This window comes from Passer montanus, unplaced genomic scaffold, assembly GCF_014805655.1.
Source record: "Passer montanus isolate IOZ18808 unplaced genomic scaffold, ASM1480565v1 scaffold151, whole genome shotgun sequence".
In the NCBI taxonomy this organism is placed as follows: Eukaryota; Metazoa; Chordata; class Aves; order Passeriformes; family Passeridae; genus Passer; species Passer montanus.
Genome location: NW_024362163.1, coordinates 193024 through 216771, shown reverse-complemented (window position 1 = coordinate 216771; position 23748 = coordinate 193024). Strand labels below are relative to the sequence as shown.

General features: G+C 38.7%; 1 protein-coding gene across 2 annotated transcripts in view; it reads left to right on the top strand.

The window, feature by feature from the left end:
• Positions 1–23748, top strand: part of PPP3CA (protein phosphatase 3 catalytic subunit alpha) — a 170837-nt gene that overhangs the window by 97105 nt on the left and 49984 nt on the right. For both annotated transcript variants that reach the window (XM_039702005.1, XM_039702004.1), the window contains exon 3: positions 23148–23272. In XM_039702005.1, coding sequence (XP_039557939.1) covers positions 23148–23272 — 125 coding nt within the window. The remainder of the gene's footprint in view (positions 1–23147; positions 23273–23748) is intronic.

Here is a 23748-nt window from a genome sequence, read left to right as displayed (position 1 = left end):
TGAGGAGCACAACTTGGATCCTAGGTGTGTAGTTGAGGTTGCAGGGGTTGTCCTAAAATATTGGTATTGCTAGGGCAGGATGCTCTGACCTGGTACAGATATAGGTGGGGGTTTTTGAGACAGGCATGGTACCTACTGAAAACAGCAACTGAAATCATAGAGTCATAAAATGGTTTGGGTCAGAAAGGACCTTAAAGATCATGAGCAGGGGAACATTCCCCTGGACTGTGTTACTCAAATGCCAGCAGAAGAATCCCTTGTCCATAACTTCACCTGTGTGGAAGAGCCAGTGTGCCTGTCTGCACATTCACCAGCCAGGTCTAGCCAAACAACGGAATTTAAAATAGCATTTTAGTGCTCTGCTGTTAGATATAGGAAATGTTTGGGGTTTTGGCAAGAATATGGTAAAGTCTTTGTCCTAAATAGTATGGAGCTGGTGCCTCTGGTAAGTGTTTGTATATCAGTGCAAGCTTCTTTCTAGAGGGGTTAAACAGCTTCTAAGCTGTGAGCTCCGTGGTGCGAGTGGGTGGCCCATGCTGCTTATGGCTGCAGAGAGGGGGTCTGTGCTGTGGGGTGCTTTTCATGCAGAGTGGGGGTGAAGATAGGGTTTGGAATTCTGTGCCTGGGTTGTCAACATTAAGAAAAACAAACTAACCTGTAATCCCTCTTTTGAGTCACTATGGAGGTGCCTGATTCAGGATATGTAGCTGCTGCTTTGCTGATGAATGGCACTCTCCCTTGCCAGGGAAGTACTTGGCTGCTGTGCCAAGTTTGCCCTGTTTCTGAGAGGTGGCTGTGTCATGCCAGACAGCTGATGTGCTGCTAGGAAATCACAGAATCATAGAATAAGCTGAGTTGGAAGGGACCTTCAAGGATCATCAAGTCCAGCTTCTGGCCCTGCACAGGACCATCCTCCAGAGTCACACCATGTGCTTGAGAGCATTGTCTAAACACTTAGTGAACTCTGTCAGGTTGGTGCTGTGCCCACTGCCGTGGGGAACCTGTTCCAGTGCCTAAATGCCCTCTGGGTGAAGAACCTTTTTCTAATACCCAGACTAAACGTCCCCTGACACCATTTCAAGCCTGGCTGGAGATGCTGTGCCTGCTGCACCTCAGGACATGCTTGGCCTTCTTGGCTGCCAAGGCACTGCTGATTCATAGTCAGCTTTCAGTTAAGCAGGACCCTCAGGTCCCTTTCCACAGCACTGCTTTCCAACAGCTCGTTCCCCAGTCTGTACATCCAGGGTTGCCCCATCCCAGTGCAGAGTCCAGCACTTCCCCTGGGTGAACTTCATATGAACTTGACCAGCAGCTTTGGCAGTAATGCAAGCAACAATGTCTCTTGTCTGGAGTTGCACGAAACAGAAATAAGGTCAAAAGGGTCAACTGGCTGTGGAGAGTTGTAGTCATCTTCCTGGGCAAAGCCTCTCCCCGTGATAAGTGCTGATTGGCAGGAGCAGAGTATGTGTCAAACCTGGGATGATCTGGAACATAGGGGTTACAAACATTTGAGATGACAAGGTATTTTCTCGACAGATATTAAAAGAAGCTCCAGGACATTGCAGAAATGTGCAATTAGGAAATCACCTTGCAGGGTGTTTAGAAGAAGGATGTGGCTTTCGCTGTCCATCTGGACTTTGGTCATCCTAATGAACCGTGATGCAGGCCTTTGTGTAGGAGCTTTGCTCTACTGTTAAGAGGGTGCTGTCAGTTGCATCTTTGAAACCTTGCTGGTCTTCAAGGTACAATTAATAATTTTGTGTGTGCTTGAGGTAAAGCAAGCTGTTAATATTTTCTGGGTGCAGGTATCTGCAGGCAGATAAGAAAAAAGAGGAGCTCCTTTATTCTGCTTCGTTGTAGCTGTTGTGGTTCACTGGAATTATATAGGTGCTGCAAAAGTTTTCTTGAGTTTTCTTTGCTTTGATTTTTGTTTTTATTACATTTTCCTTTATGTATGGTACTCAGTGTGTGGTACCACAGTTAGTAAAGCTTTTCATTGAGCCAAAGCTGTGTTGGCAGTCCCATGCTGTTTCCAAAGACAATGGGACTGCTGGTCAGTAGTTAGAAGGCTTGTGGCTGCCAGTCCTTGTGCATCTGAGATGTCACAGCTGTACTGTGTTTCTAGGGCAAATGGGAGGAGGGGAGATGGAGAGGCAAAATTTTAGGCATTTCTAAGATATTTAGGGCATCCTGCTCTCGTTGCTACAGAATGGCTGAGGTTGGAAAGGACCTCTAAAGATAACCTGGGCCAGCCCTCCAACTGATTTAGGCTTGCTGTGTGTAGGTGTTTTTCAATAGTAACTTTAGGAGATTAACCGCCTTTGTGTCTTGTGAATAGCTGTGTGAACTACAGTTTCTTCCCTGCAGTTTCAGAACTGATACGGTGCTGTGCCTTTACAGACCTTTTCTTATGTTATGACCTTTTTTAGGTGTGTTTTGAGCAGAGGGTAACCCAGCAATTCTGCACTGGTGATTGTATTGTCTGCTTTCAGTGAATGCAGTTGTGTCATCGCATTTTTCTGTTTGGACACAGGTGGCATCTTAATTAAGGACAGGATGCTGAGGACGATGTTGATCACAGATTGCAGTTATGGAGAATGAAGAGTTGCAGAGTTATGGTGATGGAAGTATGAAGTTGGAAGTTTGGCCATCAGGGTGGTCTGTTACAAAGCTGGCTGCAGCATTCTCACCAAGTACCAAATGATTGCCCTTGCAACATGTAACAGGGGTAACAAAGAGGTTGATCAGAAGGAGGGAAGCCAGGCAGGAGAAGTGAGCAGGCATAGTGGCTGATAGGTTACATTTTGCAAAATTATCTTGTTTATACTCTCCATATGCAAGTGCAGCTGCTGGTCTCTGTACAGGTGTTGGAGATGGGAGTGCTCTGAAGATGCACAACAGCAACAAGAAGCTGCTAGGTCACATCCTTAGAAGCTGGAGCTTAGTACTGGGCATAACAATTCATTCCAGGAGAGTATCACAGGATACTGTAATTTAGGGTCAAGATACTCCCTTTGTAACATTGCAGTCAGTTTTTTGTAGGCCTGCATGAGAGCTTTGGTGTAGACTGAGCATCTAGGAAGTCAAGTCATAACTAAGGTCACCAGGCTTGTGGCTCTCACCAAAGCTCTGCCAACCTTACAATGCTAAAATGAGGTGCCCTGAGCCCTGTTGAAGGAAGTGCCACTTTCCAGAAGGCTTAGAGCTTCATCTAGGAGGCAAATTGTGTATAATATTTTCATTAATTATCTTGGCATAAGAGAGTGGGCATGTGCTAATAAATTCTGCTGAGGACACTCTGTGGGAGGCACTGTCAAACAGAGGACTGGAAATGAGAGAAGAACTGGTATGTATTAAAGGTTGCAGTAGTAAAAATGGGATGAAGTCCTTAGTTTTACTCACGAAGCTGACTGTTTCTGTTGTTAGCATCCTGTTCATCATCTTGTCTGTGGAGGAGAAAGTCCTGGCTTTCACAGTTAATAGCAGAATGGCTGTAAGTGTGAAAAAGATAAATTTTGTCTTGTCCAAAAAGACATCTCTAATAAACACAGGCAAGTGTTGTGCTGATTTTCATCCATGTGTGGTTAGAAGCCCTGGTTAAACTTTTGTGGAATAGTGAACCTAATTCTGATTGTATTCAAGTTGAAATTCAACAAAAACAAGTATAGATGAAGTGCTCCAAGGATGAAGGATGCAGAAGCAATAGAACAGTCCATATGGAAATGGTTGAGGAGAAAAAGCCAGAGGAACAATAGCTTATTTTCTTTAAAAGCCAGTGGTGTACAGAAATAGGTGGTTGCCTATTAATAACAATAAAAGGTCAGCTTGGAATTGGAAGAAAAGTTCCCTGTCTGTGATGAGAGCACAGTTGACTGAACTGTTCTCAGTGCACGCATATCTTCCCTTCGTGTGATATCTGAGCTAGTCATCTGAGGGCTTCAAAAAGCAACATTAGGGTAGAAGTAGCCACATGATTTTTTTCTGTTAATTAACACAGGAGCCAGAATTCTTGGTGGTTTCTTTTGAGATTTCATATTGCAGTATCAAGATGGAACTGTATGCAGATTCTGAAAAAAAATTTCAAAAGCCTCCTTGAAGTACCTCTGAAATAGCTTTAGAGTATAGTGAGAAAAGGGCCTGTTGGAGAAGAACAAATCTTGAAAGTAAATTTGCTTCAGTATATTGAAAATCTAGTAGCACAAGTCTGTTCTTGTGAAGTCTTCCAGTTGTAGATGCTAGTGGGAGTTGGTGCTTCTGCCTGATTTACAGGGTTTTACTGGAGATGGAGCAGAATTAAGAAGAAAAATACAAGAGTCCAAGAACTACTGATTTAATTTAGTAGGATTTCCTATTCAAAACTGGTATCATACTTAGGAAGTTGAACTTCTCTTGTATGAAAAGCTGTAGTTTAAGCCATCGGAGGTATGTTAAAAGACTAGGTCAGCTGGATTACTTTTATTTACTCTTGTCTCTGTTGGCTATACATATCCAGTGAAGGAACAGTAGTACTTTGTCAGCGGAAAATGAGAGGAGCGTGAACATCATATCAGTCACTGATATTTGGCTCCTGCAACGTGAGTGCGCCAGGTAACTGAAGTGGGCACTCTGCAAATTGAGCACATGGGTAGTAATGCTGGCAGCCAAACCTCTATCCCATCACTTAAGAATATTGAGCATGCTGGGAAGAGGAGGCTGGGCTTGGGGAGGAATAGGAGAACCTGTTGGGAATGTCCATCTGTTCTTCATGCTGATGAGGTTACATGCCTGTGATTTCTTGGCTGGAGAAACTTGACTTAATAAATAAATCTTAAAAAAGCTTCTGTGACTAATAACAATTTGTGCCAGAAGAGGATGCTATCAATTTGGATGTTAAAAAAAAAAAGTAAGGTGTCTTCACTGTGTATCATTCAGCATCCAAGTGAAATTATTTTTTTCCCCATTAAGGTATTTTAACACTTTGGTATCTTATTCAAACTAATAATTGCATGTTTTGAGTATGCTAGCACACATGTTCTCACAGCTGCTGTTCCCATCTGGGAAAAGCAGTGCTATTAACCCAGCCTCCCACTGGGGTTATAAACCTTGCTATTATGTGTTGAGGGAATGGATTGCAAGGAGCTTATTTGAAGGAGATACAGATTTATTTCTGCAAGTGAATTGTGCTCTTGTTTTACTGTATCACCATGAACCAGAAAGATGCAAAGATGTCAAAGGTGGAAAGGTAGTAAGCTTTCTACAACCCATGAAGTAAATTACAGTTCTGGTATACAATTTGTTAAGTTAGTTCTGTAAGAAAAATATAGAGGACAAATTCCAGTATAAGATTGTTTACTATTAAGTAACAGTGATTATGAGAATTTAAGAATGGTAAGAAGATGGATACTGATACTTTTGAAGCATTTTTATTAGTTTGATGAGGTTTTTAAAGTCATTGCACTTTTCTAGTCTCTGTCTTGAAAGTTATTTTCTCCTATTATGACTGTCAGTATCATAAAGTCATGGGCACTTTCTTTACACTAACAGTATGGAAGAAGAAATGTTTTCTGTGGTACTTAGATTTTATTTTTTTTTTTGTCCCTTACAGTAGTCTGCCCAGTTCTCTATTAGGAGCAATTAGGCAACATGCTTTCTTTTGTGACTTTTTTTGAAATCTTCTGGCTTTTGTTTTGGAAAACCAGCATAGCCTGCCGAGTCCTCTATATGAGTCCAAGCGGAAGTTATGATGTGAAGATGTGAGTAAAGTTTTTGAAGTGAAAAAGATATTGTTGAAATTCCTTTACACTTCTAGGGATATATTCTAGTTAGGAAATATCATGAGGTGAGGAATAGATCTTTTTATTTATAACTCTTGTTTGGTTTTTTTTTAATGTAGGAGTTTAGGTTAGTGTATAATAATTTGTGTTATATTGTGTTTTGGCTTGATCCTGATAACGGAGAAATGTCAGTATCTGTTGTATCTGGTGAGTTAATAATTTTCTTTCCTGAGGAAGTACACATGGAGTACTCTTGAAGAATAAACTCTGCTGCAGCATACCATACAGTTATTGTACCTCTATGGAAGTGCAGTGAAATGAACGCCTCCAGTAACATGTGGAGGCATTTAATTATCAGGACCATTTGTTATTATTATTTGATTTGCTGTTAAGGAAAGTAGCGAGGAAAAAAAGCCAAAACCCCCCTGGGAAACCAAAAGCTTTTTAGATGTGTTTTGTGGTTGATGTTTCATGCTTGTTAACTCCAGAGTTTGGTTTCAAAGCCCTTTTAATAGAAATGCTAATGGGATTCTTCTCCATCTTAGAGTGTGCGATAAGAGATTTTTTAGTGGGAGAGCAACATAAGCTGCACAGAGCAACATACCATTCAGTAACACTGTCCAGATTTCCACAGAGCTGGTGTTACTGGGATAGTATTTCATAAGACTGGGGGGAATGATTCCTGTCTAGTCATTGCTTATATGCTTGTTTGGGGTTTGTCACTTTGCTGGCAGTCCCCTTGCTTTAACTTGTGTGTGTTCCCTACTAGTGAGTGTGTGGGAAAACCAAGGCAAAACCAAGACATCCCCACCACCACCCACTCGAGACAGGGGCCTCCCTCAGTGTGCACTTCTCACCTGTGAGTGAAAGCTCCCACCTGGAAACCTTTTTCTTCCTTCCTGCTGTTGCAGTGATCTGCTGCAGGGAAACTAGGAGTCATTGGCCAAAGATGTTAGCATGGACACCTGCACTGGTTTGATTGCAGAGTTTGGAGCTTCAGGTGGGCTAATTTACATTGGGTTTTTTTGGGAGATTCCCTATTCCTGCTGGACAGCTGCTGTTAATCTCTAATACAGTTTTGATCCATTCATGGATTAGAGCATCTGAGAGACAGGACAAAGGAGATTGCAGCAGGAAGAGCATGTTACCTCCTGTGAACTCTCCATTTAGTTGTACAGTCTCTTGGTCTGTCTTCAGTTGGTGATTTTCACCTTGGTTAGTGCTAAATCCTGTGTGGATTATGCTGCTGCTGATGTTAAATCTTTACTTTATGAAAGTAAAGTTTTACTGTATGGGTCTTTCATTTCCTTTATTTCAAATCTATAAGATGATGTTTCTTCCAGTATCTCAGGTCCTTCTGGGGGTCTTAGTCATATCTACTGTAATTTTTACTAGTCTAAGTTAAATAATAATACTGTTCTAAAGTTATCGTGCTACACAGTGGATTGTATTTTGAACTGTGGACTTCAGCTTTCTGAGCAAAAGTTGACTCTAGGCTTGGAGTAAGTGGGGTTTCTTTTTTGCTTCCTTTTGCTGTCACCCTGCCAAAAGTAAACCCTTGAGATGAACAGCTGAGGTGAAGGAAGTGATCTAATGACACTTGTTGGTAATTAGTTGTAAAAACAGGTAGTACTCGGGATGTTTTAGTTAATCCTTGTTCATGCCAAGACATCTTACAAACAGGTGTTGTTTAGATTTAGTAATTTCTGGTTTATATTGTTTATTTTCAACTGGAAATCCTGTGAATTCTTTTCTAATAATGTGTCTATCTGATGCATTCCCATGCAGTACTAACATCAGGCATGCCCTCTCTAGACCTAATACAGCAGGAACTGCTTCCCCCGGAGGTGCAGAGAAGCAGAATTAGGTTTGAATGACAAAATCAAATAAAGCTGAATTGAGAGGAAAAAGAATTTGCATGGGTTTCTGAAGTGAGGGCTGATTGTATTGTATTGTAGGCTATACACCTGCTCAATTTAGTGGCTAGTGTAAATGGGGCTCTCAGTATAGCACGGTACCTCACCCCTGTTTTATATGGACACTGCCCTTCACAATCCTTAAAAATGAATTTGAAGTGCAGCCAGCAGATACTGCTTTACTATATTGCAAAGTAACCACCTAATATTTGACAGCCATTTTGCATTGTGAGTACTATGCATTGATTAGCTAACAGCACAAAGTCTTTCTGAAGTATTTTTATTCTTTTAACAAGAAAAAAAAGAGATGTAGATAGTTGTGGAAAGGAATACCACCTGCTACGGCCATCAGATGTTTTCCAGCAGTTTGAGTCTGCTGGCTATCCAGTCTGGTCCTTGCTCAGCCTGGCAGCACAAGGCAGGATGACCTGGCTGCACACCAGTCATTGCAGTGCCACCATGAACATGTCACCTGTGGTGCTGCACTGTAAGTCCAGTGCAAGAGGGGATGCTGCCTTCATGATGAGGAGGCGTTGATGCTGACTCTTACACAGATGCTTGATTCATACCAAATCAGAGTCTGAGCTGATGCAGTTTTTCTTGATAGATAAATTATAAAAATTACAGGACTTAACAGAGTGTAAAGGCTTGGAGAGAGTATTAAACTTCAATGTTGTTTTGCAGCTTCATATACTATTTTTCACCCTTTTTTTCTGATGGTTTTCACTGAAAACAGCAACATACTTCTCTTTTTTGTTTTGTTTTCTGTTGAAATAAGTATCTAATAATACAGCTGCAATGAGGGAGAATTGTTGTCTGGGATGCAAAATCTGTATGTGACTCACATACATGGGTAGCATTAGACTGACGATTACAGAACACCCATTTTCTGTAAAAAATGCCTTGAACTAAGCATGCAACTTGATTATAACTTTGAATATACACTGGTTTTGTTTACTCATTCCTTTTAGAATGGCATTTTTTTTCTGGCTTACATAATTTAAGAAATAAAATACAGTGGTAGATTATTAGATGACAGCTGTTATTTCAAAATTCTGTTCAGGAATTTTTTTTTTCACATCTGTACTTCATTTATTCTTGGCCTTTCGGTTAAGAGTGAACTTGTTCCAGCACTGAGACTGGGAATCAATTCTGTGTGTCACAGGTTTTGATGCAGTCCCAGTGTCAGGACAAGCAGGGGCCAAGAATACTGCTCCCTGCCTTCTCTCCTGCTGTAGCTCTGCTGTCTTTGTCCTGATGTATTGAAAAATAAGGTGAAATGAAGCACAAGGGGAAGAGCAAAGCTGAAGTAGAAAATCACAGTTGTAAAGGATGTATTCAGAATAATTTTAACACTGTGCCTATATTTTATTTCAAAAGTTTATAGATTAATTTGCATGATCATATTTTTTTCCTTAGTGTTTCTCTTTAAGTAATTTCTTACAAAGCCTTAATTTGTCACACTGAACCCCTCACTGTCTCCATTCCTAAACTGTCAGGCAAGAAAAGACAGCTAAACTGTGATTAAATCAATATATTTTCCCTCTGTTTGTATTTAGGCACCCTTTTAATTCTATAATGATTACCTAACCAGGTAGCAGAAACAAACATTTTTACTTGCATTACTTAATATGTATTTTGCTCAGGATGCTCATGCTCTTTGAAGAAAAATACAGCCCTTTTTGTTTCTTCCTGAATGCAGAAAATTACCATTCTTTTTTGTAGAATGATCACTTTGTTTGTGAAGGGAGTTCGAAGAACAGCTAAAGTGACTTCCTGCAGCTTAGAAATTATTCATTTTACACCTTGTGCTTTCCTCTTCTCTTGACACTCCATTTCTCTGGTTTGAGGAACATACCCATCAGTAATTTCAAAATGTGAATTTTCCGTTTCTAGAAGTTTAGTGAATTAATGAATTTTAAAACCAACATACACTCTTATATTAAATAGCTTTCTGTTTTTACAAATGCTAACAAAATGACTTTATGCTGGTTAGCAGCTCAAAAACTGCATCAGCCAATAATGAGTATTAGAGTAAAGAAGAATTATAAAAACTAAAGTGAAGGTACAAGGAGTAGAAATGGCCTTTTAAGTTACCAAATAAACTTTTACTGTTGCCATTTACAACAGAGAAATATCTCCTGATAGCCCAGCGCCAAAGTAGCGAAAGAGGCAGGTGCTGATTCTTCTATTAAATTTTTAATTTGACAGAAAAGCCAGGTTTTGCAGCCTACCACTTGCTTGCATTGTTGCTAATTGAGTTTTAAATGTTGCACTCTGTTTCCTGCTGTAATGATGATTTATATCTTTCTAGTTAATGAGCTTAGATAATTAGAGCATCCATGTTCAAGGGCTGCCTTGAAAACCACAGCAGTGCTGCAATCCACTGAAAAATTACCTTAAATGATGGATCTTTACCCTTTTACTTAAAAGGAACTTATAACAGAATACTGTGCTTGTAGGTGGCAAATAAAAACCTTTGTTGAAGATGGAACCTGGATACAGAACAGCATTTTGGCTAGTCAGGTGTGAAATAATCCCACAAATCACGATTATGAATGACCTATGGGAAGATGACCGTGTTAGTCCAGTTCTTAATGACACTGTTGTAATGCCTTCCAAGGGTGTGAGACTTTCAGTGTTCACAACATCATCCTCTGTGCCCAAAAGGACAGCATAATTAAAGCAAAGCAAGACAATGAGGTTTACTAACTTTGAGTACCAAACCCACAAAGAAAACAAGCAGTGTTTAGTTAGGTATTTTGTTCTTTTTAGCAAGTATTTCTGGAGGTGTTTTTTTTTTGAGACACTAGTATGTAAACTTTGTTCTTTTTAGCAAGTATTTCTGGAGGTGGTTTTTTTGGAGACACTAGTATGTAAATGAGTTCTATGTGACAGGGAGTACAGAGAATATTAAGAACCATTGCTCCAATGCAAAGCATATCTGATCCTTACTGTTATCCATGCTACTTCTGATAACTTGCTCCAGTTTAAATAGCATTAAATAGATTTTTTGTCGTGTTTGTTGTTGGGTTTTTAATTTGTTTTGTTGGTTTGAGATTTTTTAGCAGACATATGAATACTTGGAGTAGAACTTCCTTTTTAAACAAATTAAAAAAATTTAAACATATTTTAAAAGGAGATAACTTCTTTCTGGACTTGCAAGATTTGTGCCTGCTGCAGAAGCCTGGCTAGGCTGCAGAAGTCTGATGTGGCTTTGTTCTTTCAGTTCCCTTATTGCTGCTGTTTGTTTCTAAAAGTGGATCAGTGAGAGGGGCTCAAAGAAAGTTCTGAGTCCTTTCCTGCTGAGGATTAGGACTGGAAATTGTTCCTTGCTCAGCTTGGAAGGGACAGCTCAGAATTGAAGGAGGATCTTCCAGACCCTGCCCAGATCCTGGGATCCCTTGTAGCCACATTACTTGGTCAATCCTTGATGGAAGAGATGACTGCTGTCCCCTGTTGACAGAAGTAATGTTGTCCATGGCAAGTTTCTAATCCTTCATCCTCTAAGAAAAATTGTCAAAACATTTACAGTTTTAGGTCTTTTCTATGTGGTCCAGTTTCAGTGAGTCTTTAGTCAAAGCTGGACAAGTATTCAAAATAAACAAATATGAATTTTTTCATCTTTTTAATTCTTAAAATAGTCTTTTAGACTTTTATAATTTTCAAACAAGGACTAACATATATGTTGTTCTTTGGTGGAAAACCTCAAGTATTTCCTAGCTCTGTGTGCATTCTTATGAGGTAAGGGAATTAGTTATTGCATTTTTTCATTTTAGAATTGTCTGTTGTACAAGATGGCATGAAAAAGGAGAAAAATAGGTTGAAAGCCTGTGCTTTTCTACTTGTGTTATTTCATAAGACCTTCATCAACTCTGCTTCCTGTGATGTGTAGATAATCCCTGCTTTGCTTGGTCACCAAAAAGACACACAATTACCTTTTTTTGTGGGTGATGATCATCTAAAATCTGATTGCCATACACACACTTGTGTGTTTTCTGAAGACAAGGTCCTGTCTGCACTGACTCATTTTCTTTTTGTCACAATGATGTGTCTTCCTTTTTTTATAAGAAGCTTCTGTTGATTTTGCTGTTTCTTTTTTCTTTGGTCACATGCTTTTCAGCTTTCTAGCAGTCTATTTATAGCAGACTGTTGAAGGTCTTTATTGAATTTTCTTTACCAAGTTCAGTAGTAAATATTTCAATTTGAAATATAGATACACAAAAATATTGTATGAAATTTTCAATGAATATGTAGGTTATAAAACTTCTGGAGTACATGAAAACATTCAGATACAATAAATACAGGTTTATGATCCAAGAGGTTTTGGGTTTTTTTAATAGTTTATTACTTAGCCAGATACAAAAAGACTAAAGAGAGACTGCCAAGCAATATCTCCAGTTCCAGTGAAGCACAGGCAAGCTCTCACAAACATATGAATACATTAGAATTTTATTATTTTTATGTGCCTGAAAGGTTTCTGCCTCTAGGTCACTTCAAATAACCAGTTTATTGCAGTCTAAAAGAGAAGCAAGCAGCCTGGAAAGTCCATGAAGTGCAAATAGCATTTTTTTTTCTTAGTACACATTTTTCACTTGACAGTATCAAATCCACAAAAGAACTGTTTCCCTAAAATTGTTTGAGTGTTGAGAGCCAAATTTGACCAATCAGTTGTGCAAACCATTACAAGGGAGAAGCAGCAGCAGCAATTGTTTTTTCATAAAGGAATGTGTAATGAGAGCAAAGAATTTTGTTTCATTAAATCAAGGCAGCATATTCTTGAGAATAAAGCCTCTTGCCTGTTTGCAAGCAAGGAATAGAATATCTAGAAATATGCATAAAAATAATATAAATGCCATCAGTGTAGAAGATACCAGGTTCACTATTCTCCTGTAAAAAAAATAGTTCATTAAGCTACTCAGTATAGAAAACAAAGGGAATTAGACATCAATAAAGAAACGAAGGAACAGGAAATTGGAGTGGACCCACTCCTTGTAGCAAAGGACTATTGAAGTACAAGTTACCATTTCATTCAAGGTGCCAGAGTCCAGACATTCTGTATGACAATATGTGGATGGTAGTAAGCAACAGGGTAAAACTTAAGCATCTGAAAGTATCAAGGGACCTATACAGCCTTATAAATCCAGGGTAGATGCAGATGTGATTGCTTAAAAACACAATGGCGTCTGGTTTGTTGGCTGTTTGTTGGCTGAAATATGGCAATTTCGTTGCAAGAAAATTAGTAACGTTGCTGGGTTTACTTGATTTGCCTTGACTGTGTGGAGAAGTTTACTCTCTTCATTTGGCATTTGGGTTTTGAGGGTGGGGTTTTTTTTGTAATAGTAACTTTTGTTTTAGTGGATGTTCAGCTTCCCATGATGTTTCACTGTTTTGTTTGATGATTTCATTGTTCTAGTGAAGGACTTTGGTCAGAGTGAGACTCCTGGAGTTGCCTTGATAAGGGTCTGTGGTTTTGAGCACTTCCTCGAGTTTTTGCTTGACTCTGCTTTGTTGAACAGAAGCACATTCTGTAGGGGTCAGCTTGTCACCAGCCCTCACGGGATGGAACCTCACAGCCTGTAAGAGGTGGTGAAAAGTGGCATTTCTCTCTCAAATTTAGTGCTTATGAGGAGTCACAAACGGATTAATAACATGCTAGATGAAGAATTTCAAGTAAAAAGAATACTTACTGTGAGCATTTCCAAATGATGGCTTTTGTTATATCATCTTTCACCAGGAATGTTTTCATGGTCTTGTTTCTTGCAGCTGGGAGCTGAATTTGAAGCTGCAGGAAAGACATGCTAAAGAGAGATGAGGAAGAGAAATGCAATTCTTTTAATATCATGAAAAGGATTTTTTCTTTTTTCAGGACAAAAGTAAACTCATCTACGGCTGTTTTGGGGTTAGTATTGTAGTGTATTATAGTTGGAAAGAACATTTTCTGTTATGATTTAAACTGATAATGTATTGAATTTTAGCCAAAAGCAGACAATGTTCTTTCTGAAAAGTGAGTCATTCTAGGGAGCAGGAGAGTTAAAGAGGAAAGTTCTGAAATAAGGGCTTAACATCTTCAATCTGTGTGAGCATTTTGTTGTGTTAAAAAAATCAGCAATACCCAACTTGCATGGAATGGGAGCAGGAAAATGCTCTTCTCTTAATGCCCCATTCAAGCATTATTTTGCTGTGTGCTCTGATCTATTGTGTTACATATAATTGTATTATCTGTTTGACTGGGGTTCATTCAAGCAGAAGAGTCCTTTATCCTGAAAGTGCAAGGTGTAAGGTGTGGAGATCCTTGGTTGGAGATACTGGATTCATATACACTTAATTCACTTATCAAATGTCAATGAAATCTTTTGACTGATAGGCAGCATTTTAAACACTTACTTATCTCCCCTTGGAATGTCTTGTATGTAATCATAAAAATATATTTACTAACTCTACATTAGGAGCCTGAAAGGATGTTAGATTTGAGGTTACTGGAAGACTGCAGACCTGTGGCATGAATGCCAATTCAGTTTAACAGAATTTTTCTTCCATTTTTTTTTAACCTGATACTCTTTGCACGCTGGTGGCCTTTTCTTCTTACCTCCTTCAGAACAGCAGTACTCTCTTACCTCTCAGAACAACTTACTGCATGTGATCTGGTTGGTGGCTGTCTGCTAAAATAATACTTCTTTCCTGTCACTCCCCTCTTCTGACTTCTTGGGTTTTTTTCCCTCTCTAGCCAGACATTAGGAGAACAATTCTTAATATAGTGTGAGGGACTGCTTAGCTTGCTTGAGGAACACAGAGCAAGAGCTACCTCAAATCTGCCTGACTGCCCTTAGTCCTTTTCAACTTGCTTGCACTCTGCCTAATAACAAGGTTATACAAAGAAACATAATTAAGGCTATTCAGTTCATCAACATGACTTTTGTGTTTATTTTCATAAGGATCATTAAGTGATAGCAGTTTGTTTCTAGAACTAGGTATTCTTAAAGGTGCCTTTAAACCCCAGCCATTCTATGATTCATGTTGATTTAGGATCAGCATATGGATTTAACCGTCTACTCAAGATCATGTTTATGTTTTCATCAAGGGGAAATCAGTGTGGTCAACTCCTCCTTGCACTGGCTCTCCTAACTAATTATGCTGTGAGCTTTTACTAGGACAAAAAAATTGCTTTGGAGAGCTTTCTCTTGAAAGCACTTTCCTCAGAGCTTAAGCATTTTTCACCAGAATTAGATTTGCATAAGACTTTGGTTATGTAATATAGATTATAATTTCACAGTCATTTTCTATGGCTTAAACTAGAATTGGGGAATCTTGCGCATTTCTTGCTTTTCTTTGCGTTATACCCATATACTATCACACGAACACCCATAGTACAGAGAGGCTGGATTACAGTGATGGCTCAAGCCCACTAAGATGGGCACAAAAACTGAAACTAAAAGCTCACTAGGTCTTTGCTGCTGATTCTTTTCATTCACGGCTCTGAATATAGCCCAAATGCTGCACTTCACTGAATTTCTTAAGGCTAATTGTGCTGGCTCTTCCAACTCGGGAAGCATACAAGTATCCATGTGGATACTGATTGCTAATTAAGAGCACAGGAATTTGAGAAATCTTATTTTCATTTTCCCTTCTGTTTCTGGGACCTACAGAGTGCTACAGATACAAAGGTAACAAACAAATGCAGGTTTTTTTGGTGGGCAAATGTTTGTTTTGTACTGATAAGACAAATTGTTGCACTGAAGCAAGGAGCATAATTTTTGTAAGAGTGTTGCTTCTGATTCTCATTAAAACACTTTGTGGGGATGGGATGAAACATCAAGTAGGGCTATGATGGCACAGAATGAGGAAACTGTGACAGCAAATGGTATCTCCAGGTAAAAATGGAAAACCTGTGTTACCAGCCAACATGAAGATTTTGTGGTTAGGTTTTTAGATACTAGGCATTCATATACTGAAGCTTGACATGCTACCTGTAAAATCTTGTACGTTGCTGGGTGCTTGGAAGGTGATTGGATTGCAGTCTGTGATGGTAATACTGCTCTAAAATTCTGTAGTAAGAAGAGCAAACTATACTATCCATCATGGCTCTGTAAATAACTGAGGCTTTCTTTGGGCTTTATGTAACTCTCACTGGATCCATGTAATACTAGTGCTTATGTTTTAGCTTTACTGGGGTTGGGATTAGTGCTGCTGAGAGAAATACTGATTGTAGAGAAACCTGTTCCTAAGAGTTGAATTAAATCATCAGCAAAAAAAAATTACCCTCTTATTTGAGATTCTCCTCTTCAAAAGTCCTTTTCTCATTTTGCCTTGTTTCAGCTTCCCTAAATTTCATTTGGAACATTGTGTTTAAAGCCGGGCTGTTCCTGCTTCTTCTGCACAATCTTCCTTCCTCCTTGAAAGGACTGTCTGCTTCTGGTGCATTGAATTGGATGCAGCAATATAAGGATGCATTGCTCCCTCTCAGGCTATTCCTGCTGACTGAACCTGTGACCTTATAAACTGTTAAAATTCCTTGGGCCTTTGTTTTTCACATTTGTAAAACTGAGAATGAGAGAATTTTCCTATTGCTAAAAATAATCTTGACCTCAGGATATGAGCTGGAAATCCTGACCCAAACACCAATGAAATACTTTCCTCACAAGTAATCCTTCTGATGGGGTTATTTGTGGAGTATGCATTGCTCCCTGATTTTGAGGGTGCATTAACAGGAGATAATGACAGTATACTTGCTTTTATATTTGCTAAGGAGGATCCTCAGGGGCAGTGCTGACCTTGGGAGGATGGCAGGGGAAGAGCCAGTTGTTTCTTTGGTGGATATGAGAATGAATGCTGATTTAGTCCTGTCACATTTTTTTTTCTCCCTCTGTGACCTAATTCAGCATCTTGTATATGTGATGAAAGCACATATACGCATTAAGCACATTAACCTACCTATATTGATCTTGGAAAAAAAGATCTGTAAAATATTCACTAGATCACCATCCCCTTTCTACTACCACTCCATTGAGTGCTTTGATCTGGAATTTAAAATTTTCATTTAGTACCTCATTGCCAACAAGTGATACCAACTTAACTCTGCCGAGAAATTCAGGGGTAGGGGCATGGAGAGAAGGGATTTTTTTTCTCTGGCAGTGTAGGTTTTACAGCACTGGGTACAGCCTGTTTCCTGAGACTTGTTTCTGCTATTTCCTGTATACACAAAGGCACTCCTCTGCCTGTGAAGCTTATGTACCTGGTTTTTATTTTGTTTTTAGACACTGTAAATAATATTGTGATGTGAAAATTAATACGTAGAGCTATTTTTAAAATCTTCGTGCTGAACACTTTTTCTAGGCTTAACATTTTGAAGGGCTTCTGCTGCTGCATGGGTTATGGTTTGAGGTTTTTTTTTGCTTCCTCCATCAGAGAATGTTAATGACTGTTGTCCTAAAGGTCTTTTCTGATGTGATGTTTTCCCTTCTCTACTCTTTTTCACTCTGCCTCTTCAAATCAAGTGTCATTAATTTGTTCTAGCCTTCAGGGGGTGGTGGGAGAAAACGAACTCCTATTAGAAGGAGTGAGCGTGGGTGATCTTTACAGACACTGGAGTTGCAAGTGTTGGCAGAGCAGAACACAGTACAGTGTCCTCATGTGTTGCACAGAAAACAGATTTTCCCAAGATGCTCCTTGCCTTTTTTTTCCTCTGTGCAAAGAGGGAAAGTTATCAGTCAAATAACATTGGCAAATGTGGCTTTGATGCTTCATTTGTGGTTTCCTTTGCTGTACCTGTATGTTCAATGGTTTCTGGATTTATCTTTGGTTAACTAGGCCTCTTTATGAAAATACATAATTGTATTTTTTTGTTAATGCCAGTTCACTGTGGTAGTATAAACTCATCCATTTTCATGCAGTGATTGAAGGGAAAAGATAGATGAAAGCCTATTATAATCACGTTAGATAACCAGATATGAATATGAATGAGATCATGCTTCTTTTGGAAATAGAGCTGTGTTGTTCAATAGACTCAGTATAACAAACATTTATATTAAAGCCCATTATGTTGAGTCTTGTACTTGTTTTCTTTGGAAGAGTTACTTAGTGAGCTGTCTACATGATTCTGACCTTAATTTCAGTAAGTAATAAAACTGCAAGTTCTTTAAACAGCTCACAAACAGGAACAGAATTGCATGGCAATGAAACGATGTATGTAACTTAACCATAAACTTTGTGTCTTTAGTGAGCAGATGCAAATAAAAATTTCTGGAGTTTCTTCTTTTATTTTGTACTTCTTCCTTGTTGTTCTCCAGAAAGTAAGGAAGAAAATTGCTCTTTCTTCAGTGATTAAAAAAAAATGGAATGAAACTGTGGCGTTCTGAACATTTCATATTGCTATGGGAATGTATAATATTCCTCAGATACACACTTGCACACAAACCTCATTCAAGCTGTAAAGTTGTGTAATTGAAGACATGTGACCCTTATATGTGACTTTGTTATTAAATTTTGAGGAAAATCAGAGCCTTCTGGTTAATAGTTGAACCCTTCAAAAACAATGCAGTGGTTGTTCTTGAAGCACATGAGAATTTAATGCATGTAGCTCTTGTAGTTGTTTTCCCTCATGTTTATGAGTTTTCTGATGAAGCCCAGTCTTTGATAACTCATCTACAGAAGTTGGTTTAGTTGATTTTGCTTTGTTTTTGTGTGTCCACTGTAAGGATTCCTTCCCATTTGGCTTCTTCACTTAGCCTTTTAACTTTCCTTTTCTTCAAACTACTTGCCTGGAGAAATGTTTAGGGCATACTTCTCATTGGACATGCAGCCTCTTTGCCATCTTACTGTAGATCTGTACAAGTGACCAGCCACAAGTCTGCTCAGACACGTGCAGGTTTACATGGTGCAATCGTTTCTTTGTCAGTAAGGCTTTGTAAGTACCAGGTGTCTTTGCAAAGCAGTAAGCTCTTGGAAGCATGAGCTCACTAATGGAATGGTAAGCAGCTAAATGTTTCCAAAACATTGTACAAAGCAATCTCCTTTGGGATTTGCAGTCTGCATTCTACAGTGTAACTCAATAGGGTGTTTTCCTCCCTTAGTTTTTTTTTTTTGTATTGTGTGCTGCTTTGCTCAAGCACAGTCTCTTGGAACTCAGTGCAAAAGCATCTTTAGCTCAGTGAATGTAAAGAACAAGTGATCAAGTGGTGGATATTATTCCCTACACAGTGGTTTAAAAGATATCTTTGCTAGGTTGTTGTTAATTGTCTTACGTGTATGAGTTTGCAAATGTTCTCTATTTGCACCTGCTTCTGGAGCTGGTGACAGAGTGTTACATACCTGCTCCTAGTACCTGATGGCATTTGAACATGGGAATATAATCTTGTGATACGTGGAATGAAAATTCACTTGAAACAGTAACTGTATTTTACTGCCAGCCTATTATGTTACACCAATTAAGCATATACCTGATAAATGAGAAAATATTTGCGGCATATCCAATCTGTTGTAAATAGAAAATTTTTGAATTGATGGTGTTTAATGTAGTGTGAATATAAATTTTGTTCTTAATGTCCATTTGGAGTGGGAAACCATATAGAATTATCTTTGGACTGAGTTTGTACACAGTGAAGAGCATTTAGTTATCAGAAGGAAGGTATGTGAAGAGCAGTCACAGACTTTTTATTTGTGCCACTAGACATTGCACTCTAAATCACTGTTATACCACTTTGTCATCTATAAATAAACTGGCAAATGCACTGCTCAGCTTCGAATTTCCTTCACTGCTAGTACCACTTGAAATCAGTTGTTCCTGTTTCAGTATTGCTTGTTCCTTTGATGTAAATCAAAGAGAAATCCTCATGGTGAAGCCATCAGAAACATAATTTAATTTGTATTAGGATGACAAAAACATTTCTCCTGTGTCTCCCCATGTCCAATTTCTATTTTTATAATGGTGTTTTATAGACAGTTAAATTGGAAAAAATTGGTTGCTATAGGTAAAGGTTGTGTAGTGGATCAAAATACTCATCATAACAAGTAGAAAAAGCTGCTCAGAAACATGGTTTCTCAGGAATTGCAAGGGCAGTCCTGTGAACTTGAATCTTGTCAAGGGGCCCATGTCTTCCTTGAAAACTTCCTCAACAGAGATAAATTTCTAAGGAGTCCACAAACAACTAGTGTTTCTCCAATTTTCTGATTGTACCAGCAATTAATTTTTTGGAGATCAAGACATCAGTTTAAAATAACTTAAAAATTTCTTTACACCTCAAGTAGACAAATTCTTAAGCAACAAATTTGATGCCTGAACTGACCCTGGAAATAGTAAGTGAATTGAAAAAGTTCTGTTGTTCTCTAGCTGGCAATTTTAGAATGCAAAGACAGTTGAAGAGCGCTGGGTAAATAATGCAGTGCTGTCTTCTTCGGGGAGAAAAAGATTGCTGTCAGATTAGTTTGTTATTATAAATTAATGAGTTTACAAAGGCCATGACTTGATGGCACTTTCATGAAATCATTGATATTGGAAAGTTATCTGGATTTTTTTTTTAAATATGAACACAGCTGCTTTTAATGTTAATCCTGCACACATAGAATGTGATGCTTTATGTTCCCTGTGTTCATAGTTTAAATCCATAAGTACATTGATCCTGGAGATCTTCATTAAAAATTGAATTTCCTGCTTACTGTGCTGGGGATTTTTTTGTTATTAGTTAATGAAAGAATGTTCAAACCTCTTTGCATGTGTTGTTTAATAGTAAGAGCTCCAGTACCAAAAGAAGGTCTGCACAGGTGTTACAAAACAGGATGTGTCTGGCAAAATTACCAGGAACAACAGATTCAATGCTAATACTTGTAAGAGAGTAAACCTGAATATATAATAAGTAGTGTGCTTTTAATTATTTTTTTCTTGTAACAAGAAGGACAAAGGTGGTGGACTCAGCAGTGTGGAGTGGATATAGAACCTGTCCTGTGGGCTCTTGGCAAAGTGCTGCAAGTTCTTTCTTACTGATATGAAGCTGCAACATGACATGAAGACTATGCTAGAGTTGTTGGCTGGTGGATGTTTCTGCCTTCATGAATGGAAATATAATGCTGGATCTCTTTTGCTCCCACCTATTGAAAGATAAAGCATTGATTCAACTGCCTGGGAAATCTTCCAGATCTGAGGTTCATAGGAATTTAGAGTTGGAAAAGAAAGGTGACAGAACTATAGCTTAAGAAGCAGTTGCAGTTCTTTTCAAATGATAAATTGAGCATAGTAGTGTTTGCATGCAAAATTGCCCCTTTAATTCATTTGTAAATCAGGCTATTCATCAGAATATGAGTATATGGGGTTTACATTACAAGGACATTTCAAGCTTAAACCTAGAAAGTAAAGTCTGTAAACTATTCCATCCTATTCCAGGCAAAATACTAATTGGATTAACTGTATGTAGCATTGTAGTTTTCCAGTCGGAAGTCTGGGATTTGGCCATGATAAATAAAATAAGAGTTAGTATTGAGGTTTAGAGCATCTTCCTCTCTCTGCTTTTTCCTGCTGATTTTAAGCTTCTCTTTTGGAACTACTTTAATTGAAAAGGTTAGTTTTGAGTGCTGGGCTTTTTGGATTTTCTTTTTTTTTTTGGGGGGGGGGGGGGTGGTGTGGTTTTTTTTGTTTTTCCTGGATACATTTCAGCATCTATTGCTAAGTATAAAAGTAGTAGGCTGCTCTGTGCAAAATACCTAGAATATCTATCAAGTATCCGTTTTTGAGACCAATTCAGACTTTTGCACCTTGTGGGATTGCAGAACTTTGCACTTTTTATTTCTGTCCTGTTCACTGATTTGCACACTGCTTTTCTGACTTGTGACAAATTCAGGGACATGCAGCTTCTTGCAGAAAGCTTTCTAACATTTTTGGTTTCTCTGTAATGGGCCCAGTGTATTTACCTGTTCACACATGTGTGCACACCAAAAGAAAAAAAAACTCTAGTTTCTTTGTGCTTTAAGTGAAACTAAAAAAGTTAAATCCATTTTAAAATCTGTAAGTCTTGTTCAACTTGAGGTTTTTGCAGTTGGAGCAAATGGGGGCGGGCGATAATTGGTAGAACTGTACAGTTATGTAACTAAAAGCTTTTCTGCTGCAAGTTAGGAGAGCAGATTGCCTGGCCATCAAATTGCGACACGTGTTTTTAATCTTCCCACAGTGTCCATGCAGAGGAGTACAGTCAAGAAATGTGTATTGGTTTGGTAGATTAATGTGTTCAAATAAAGATGTTACCAAAAAATTTCCTTTGGGGTACAAACATTTTTTTTAGAGAAACAGTGGTGATGTCATCCCACTTGAGGATTTAAGTAGTATTTATTTGGCATAATTAATGGCAGATATTATTCTTAGGTTAAAATTATAATTGTTGATGTCTTTTAGTATGAAAGTTGTCATCTAAAACTCACAGTGGGGAATCAACTGGTTAAAAGATTATACAGTGTATCACAGTGGTGATAAGATAAAATATACTATTTTATGGGGAAAATATCATGTTACTGTCACAGAAGAATGGTCAGCTAGCAGGAATCATGAATTGTCACCAATTTCATATAAATATTCATGAAAACAGTGACTGAGATATCAGTGGGTTTTTTCTGTACCCAGAGTGGGTGGGTGGTTGGTTTGGTTTGGATGGGGATTCTTTCTGGCTTTTGTATTTAGTTTTTCTTGATGGAATGACACTATATGGATCTTAGTGTATACGTCCAGGGAAAAGTGATGCAAGGACAAAACTATAATGTGAACTTGCCTGAGATGAAAGACAGTAGCATATGAACAATTTGTCTGGGAGTTTGTTTGATTTGGTGTTGCAGCTGTTCTATATAGTCCTTTTCTATCTATATGGAGTTGTGACTTCAGCTTCTCCAAGACACGTTGACAAATGTGAGGTTTGCTTATCTGCAGTGGAACAAGGGCATCACCTGAAAGAGAGCATCTGAATTTTACTTATGGTGGGCTGCTGCTGCACAATAAGGCCTATCTTGGACCCTTGGTTTTCTTCAGTTACTTCAAAATCACCCTTAGAGTGTGAAAATCAGATTTTTTTGTTTGGTTGGGTTTTTTAGGTCACTGAAGGGCCAGTTTAAACAGTACCAGTCAGGGCTATTTATTAACATCACCTTGGTTAAGGATAATTGCCATAAAAACTCTGGTCTTGACCCTAAAAGTGTGTGGGGGAGGTTCTCTTTTGAGTAGAAGAAACAAAGCAGGTTTTGATACAGCACTCTTAGGCATCCATGGGGTTCTCCAAAAGCTTTGCCTGCCTTCCTGCAGATGCTTGAAATCACCCACCAGGGAGTTTGAAGTTTCACAAGAGAGCAGAGCCAAACTCTTCCCCTGAAGGCGCAGACTGTTAAGCTGTTTAACTAGTGAATGATGCACAAAATTGTCATAACATGTCTTGCAACACAGTGACTTTGGATTGTGTGTACCTAAGATGATTTTTGCATGGTGAATCTAAATATTGCTCCTCTTCTGTTCTAGTTTGTGGAGACATCCATGGTCAGTTCTTTGACTTGATGAAACTGTTTGAAGTGGGAGGTTCTCCTGCCAACACGCGGTACCTCTTCCTGGGGGACTACGTGGACAGAGGGTACTTCAGCATTGAAGTAAGTTTCTAATTTCTGGGTTTGGGTACAGAATCACTTGCAGCATGTTTTGTATATTTACCATCATATCTTAACTAGCTCAGGAGTACTGAGGCTCTTCACAAATACCATGTTAATGTTGCTGGTGGTGCTTTTATAAGGGTTGCTTGGAATCCAGCCAAATCCCACTATATCTGTGCTGGAAAGCTGACACAGAATGGTGCTAACTGGTGGCCATCTAAATATTGCACAGAAGGCAGCGTGTTCTCCAGCTTGCAAAAGCTAAATAGCCTGAGTAGATGTGAGCTATTAAAAGAGAGACATAACAGAAAAACCTAACCTGAGACCCATAGTTTAGTTTTGACTTTTGGGTTTATTTGATCTGAGTTTCCTGGATGTGAAATTTGAGGAGAATGGAATGACTAGATGAGAGGTAAATGGGACAAAAAGCCAGCATGCAGCATGCTGTGCTGGAGAGAATGAGTAAATTCTATTTA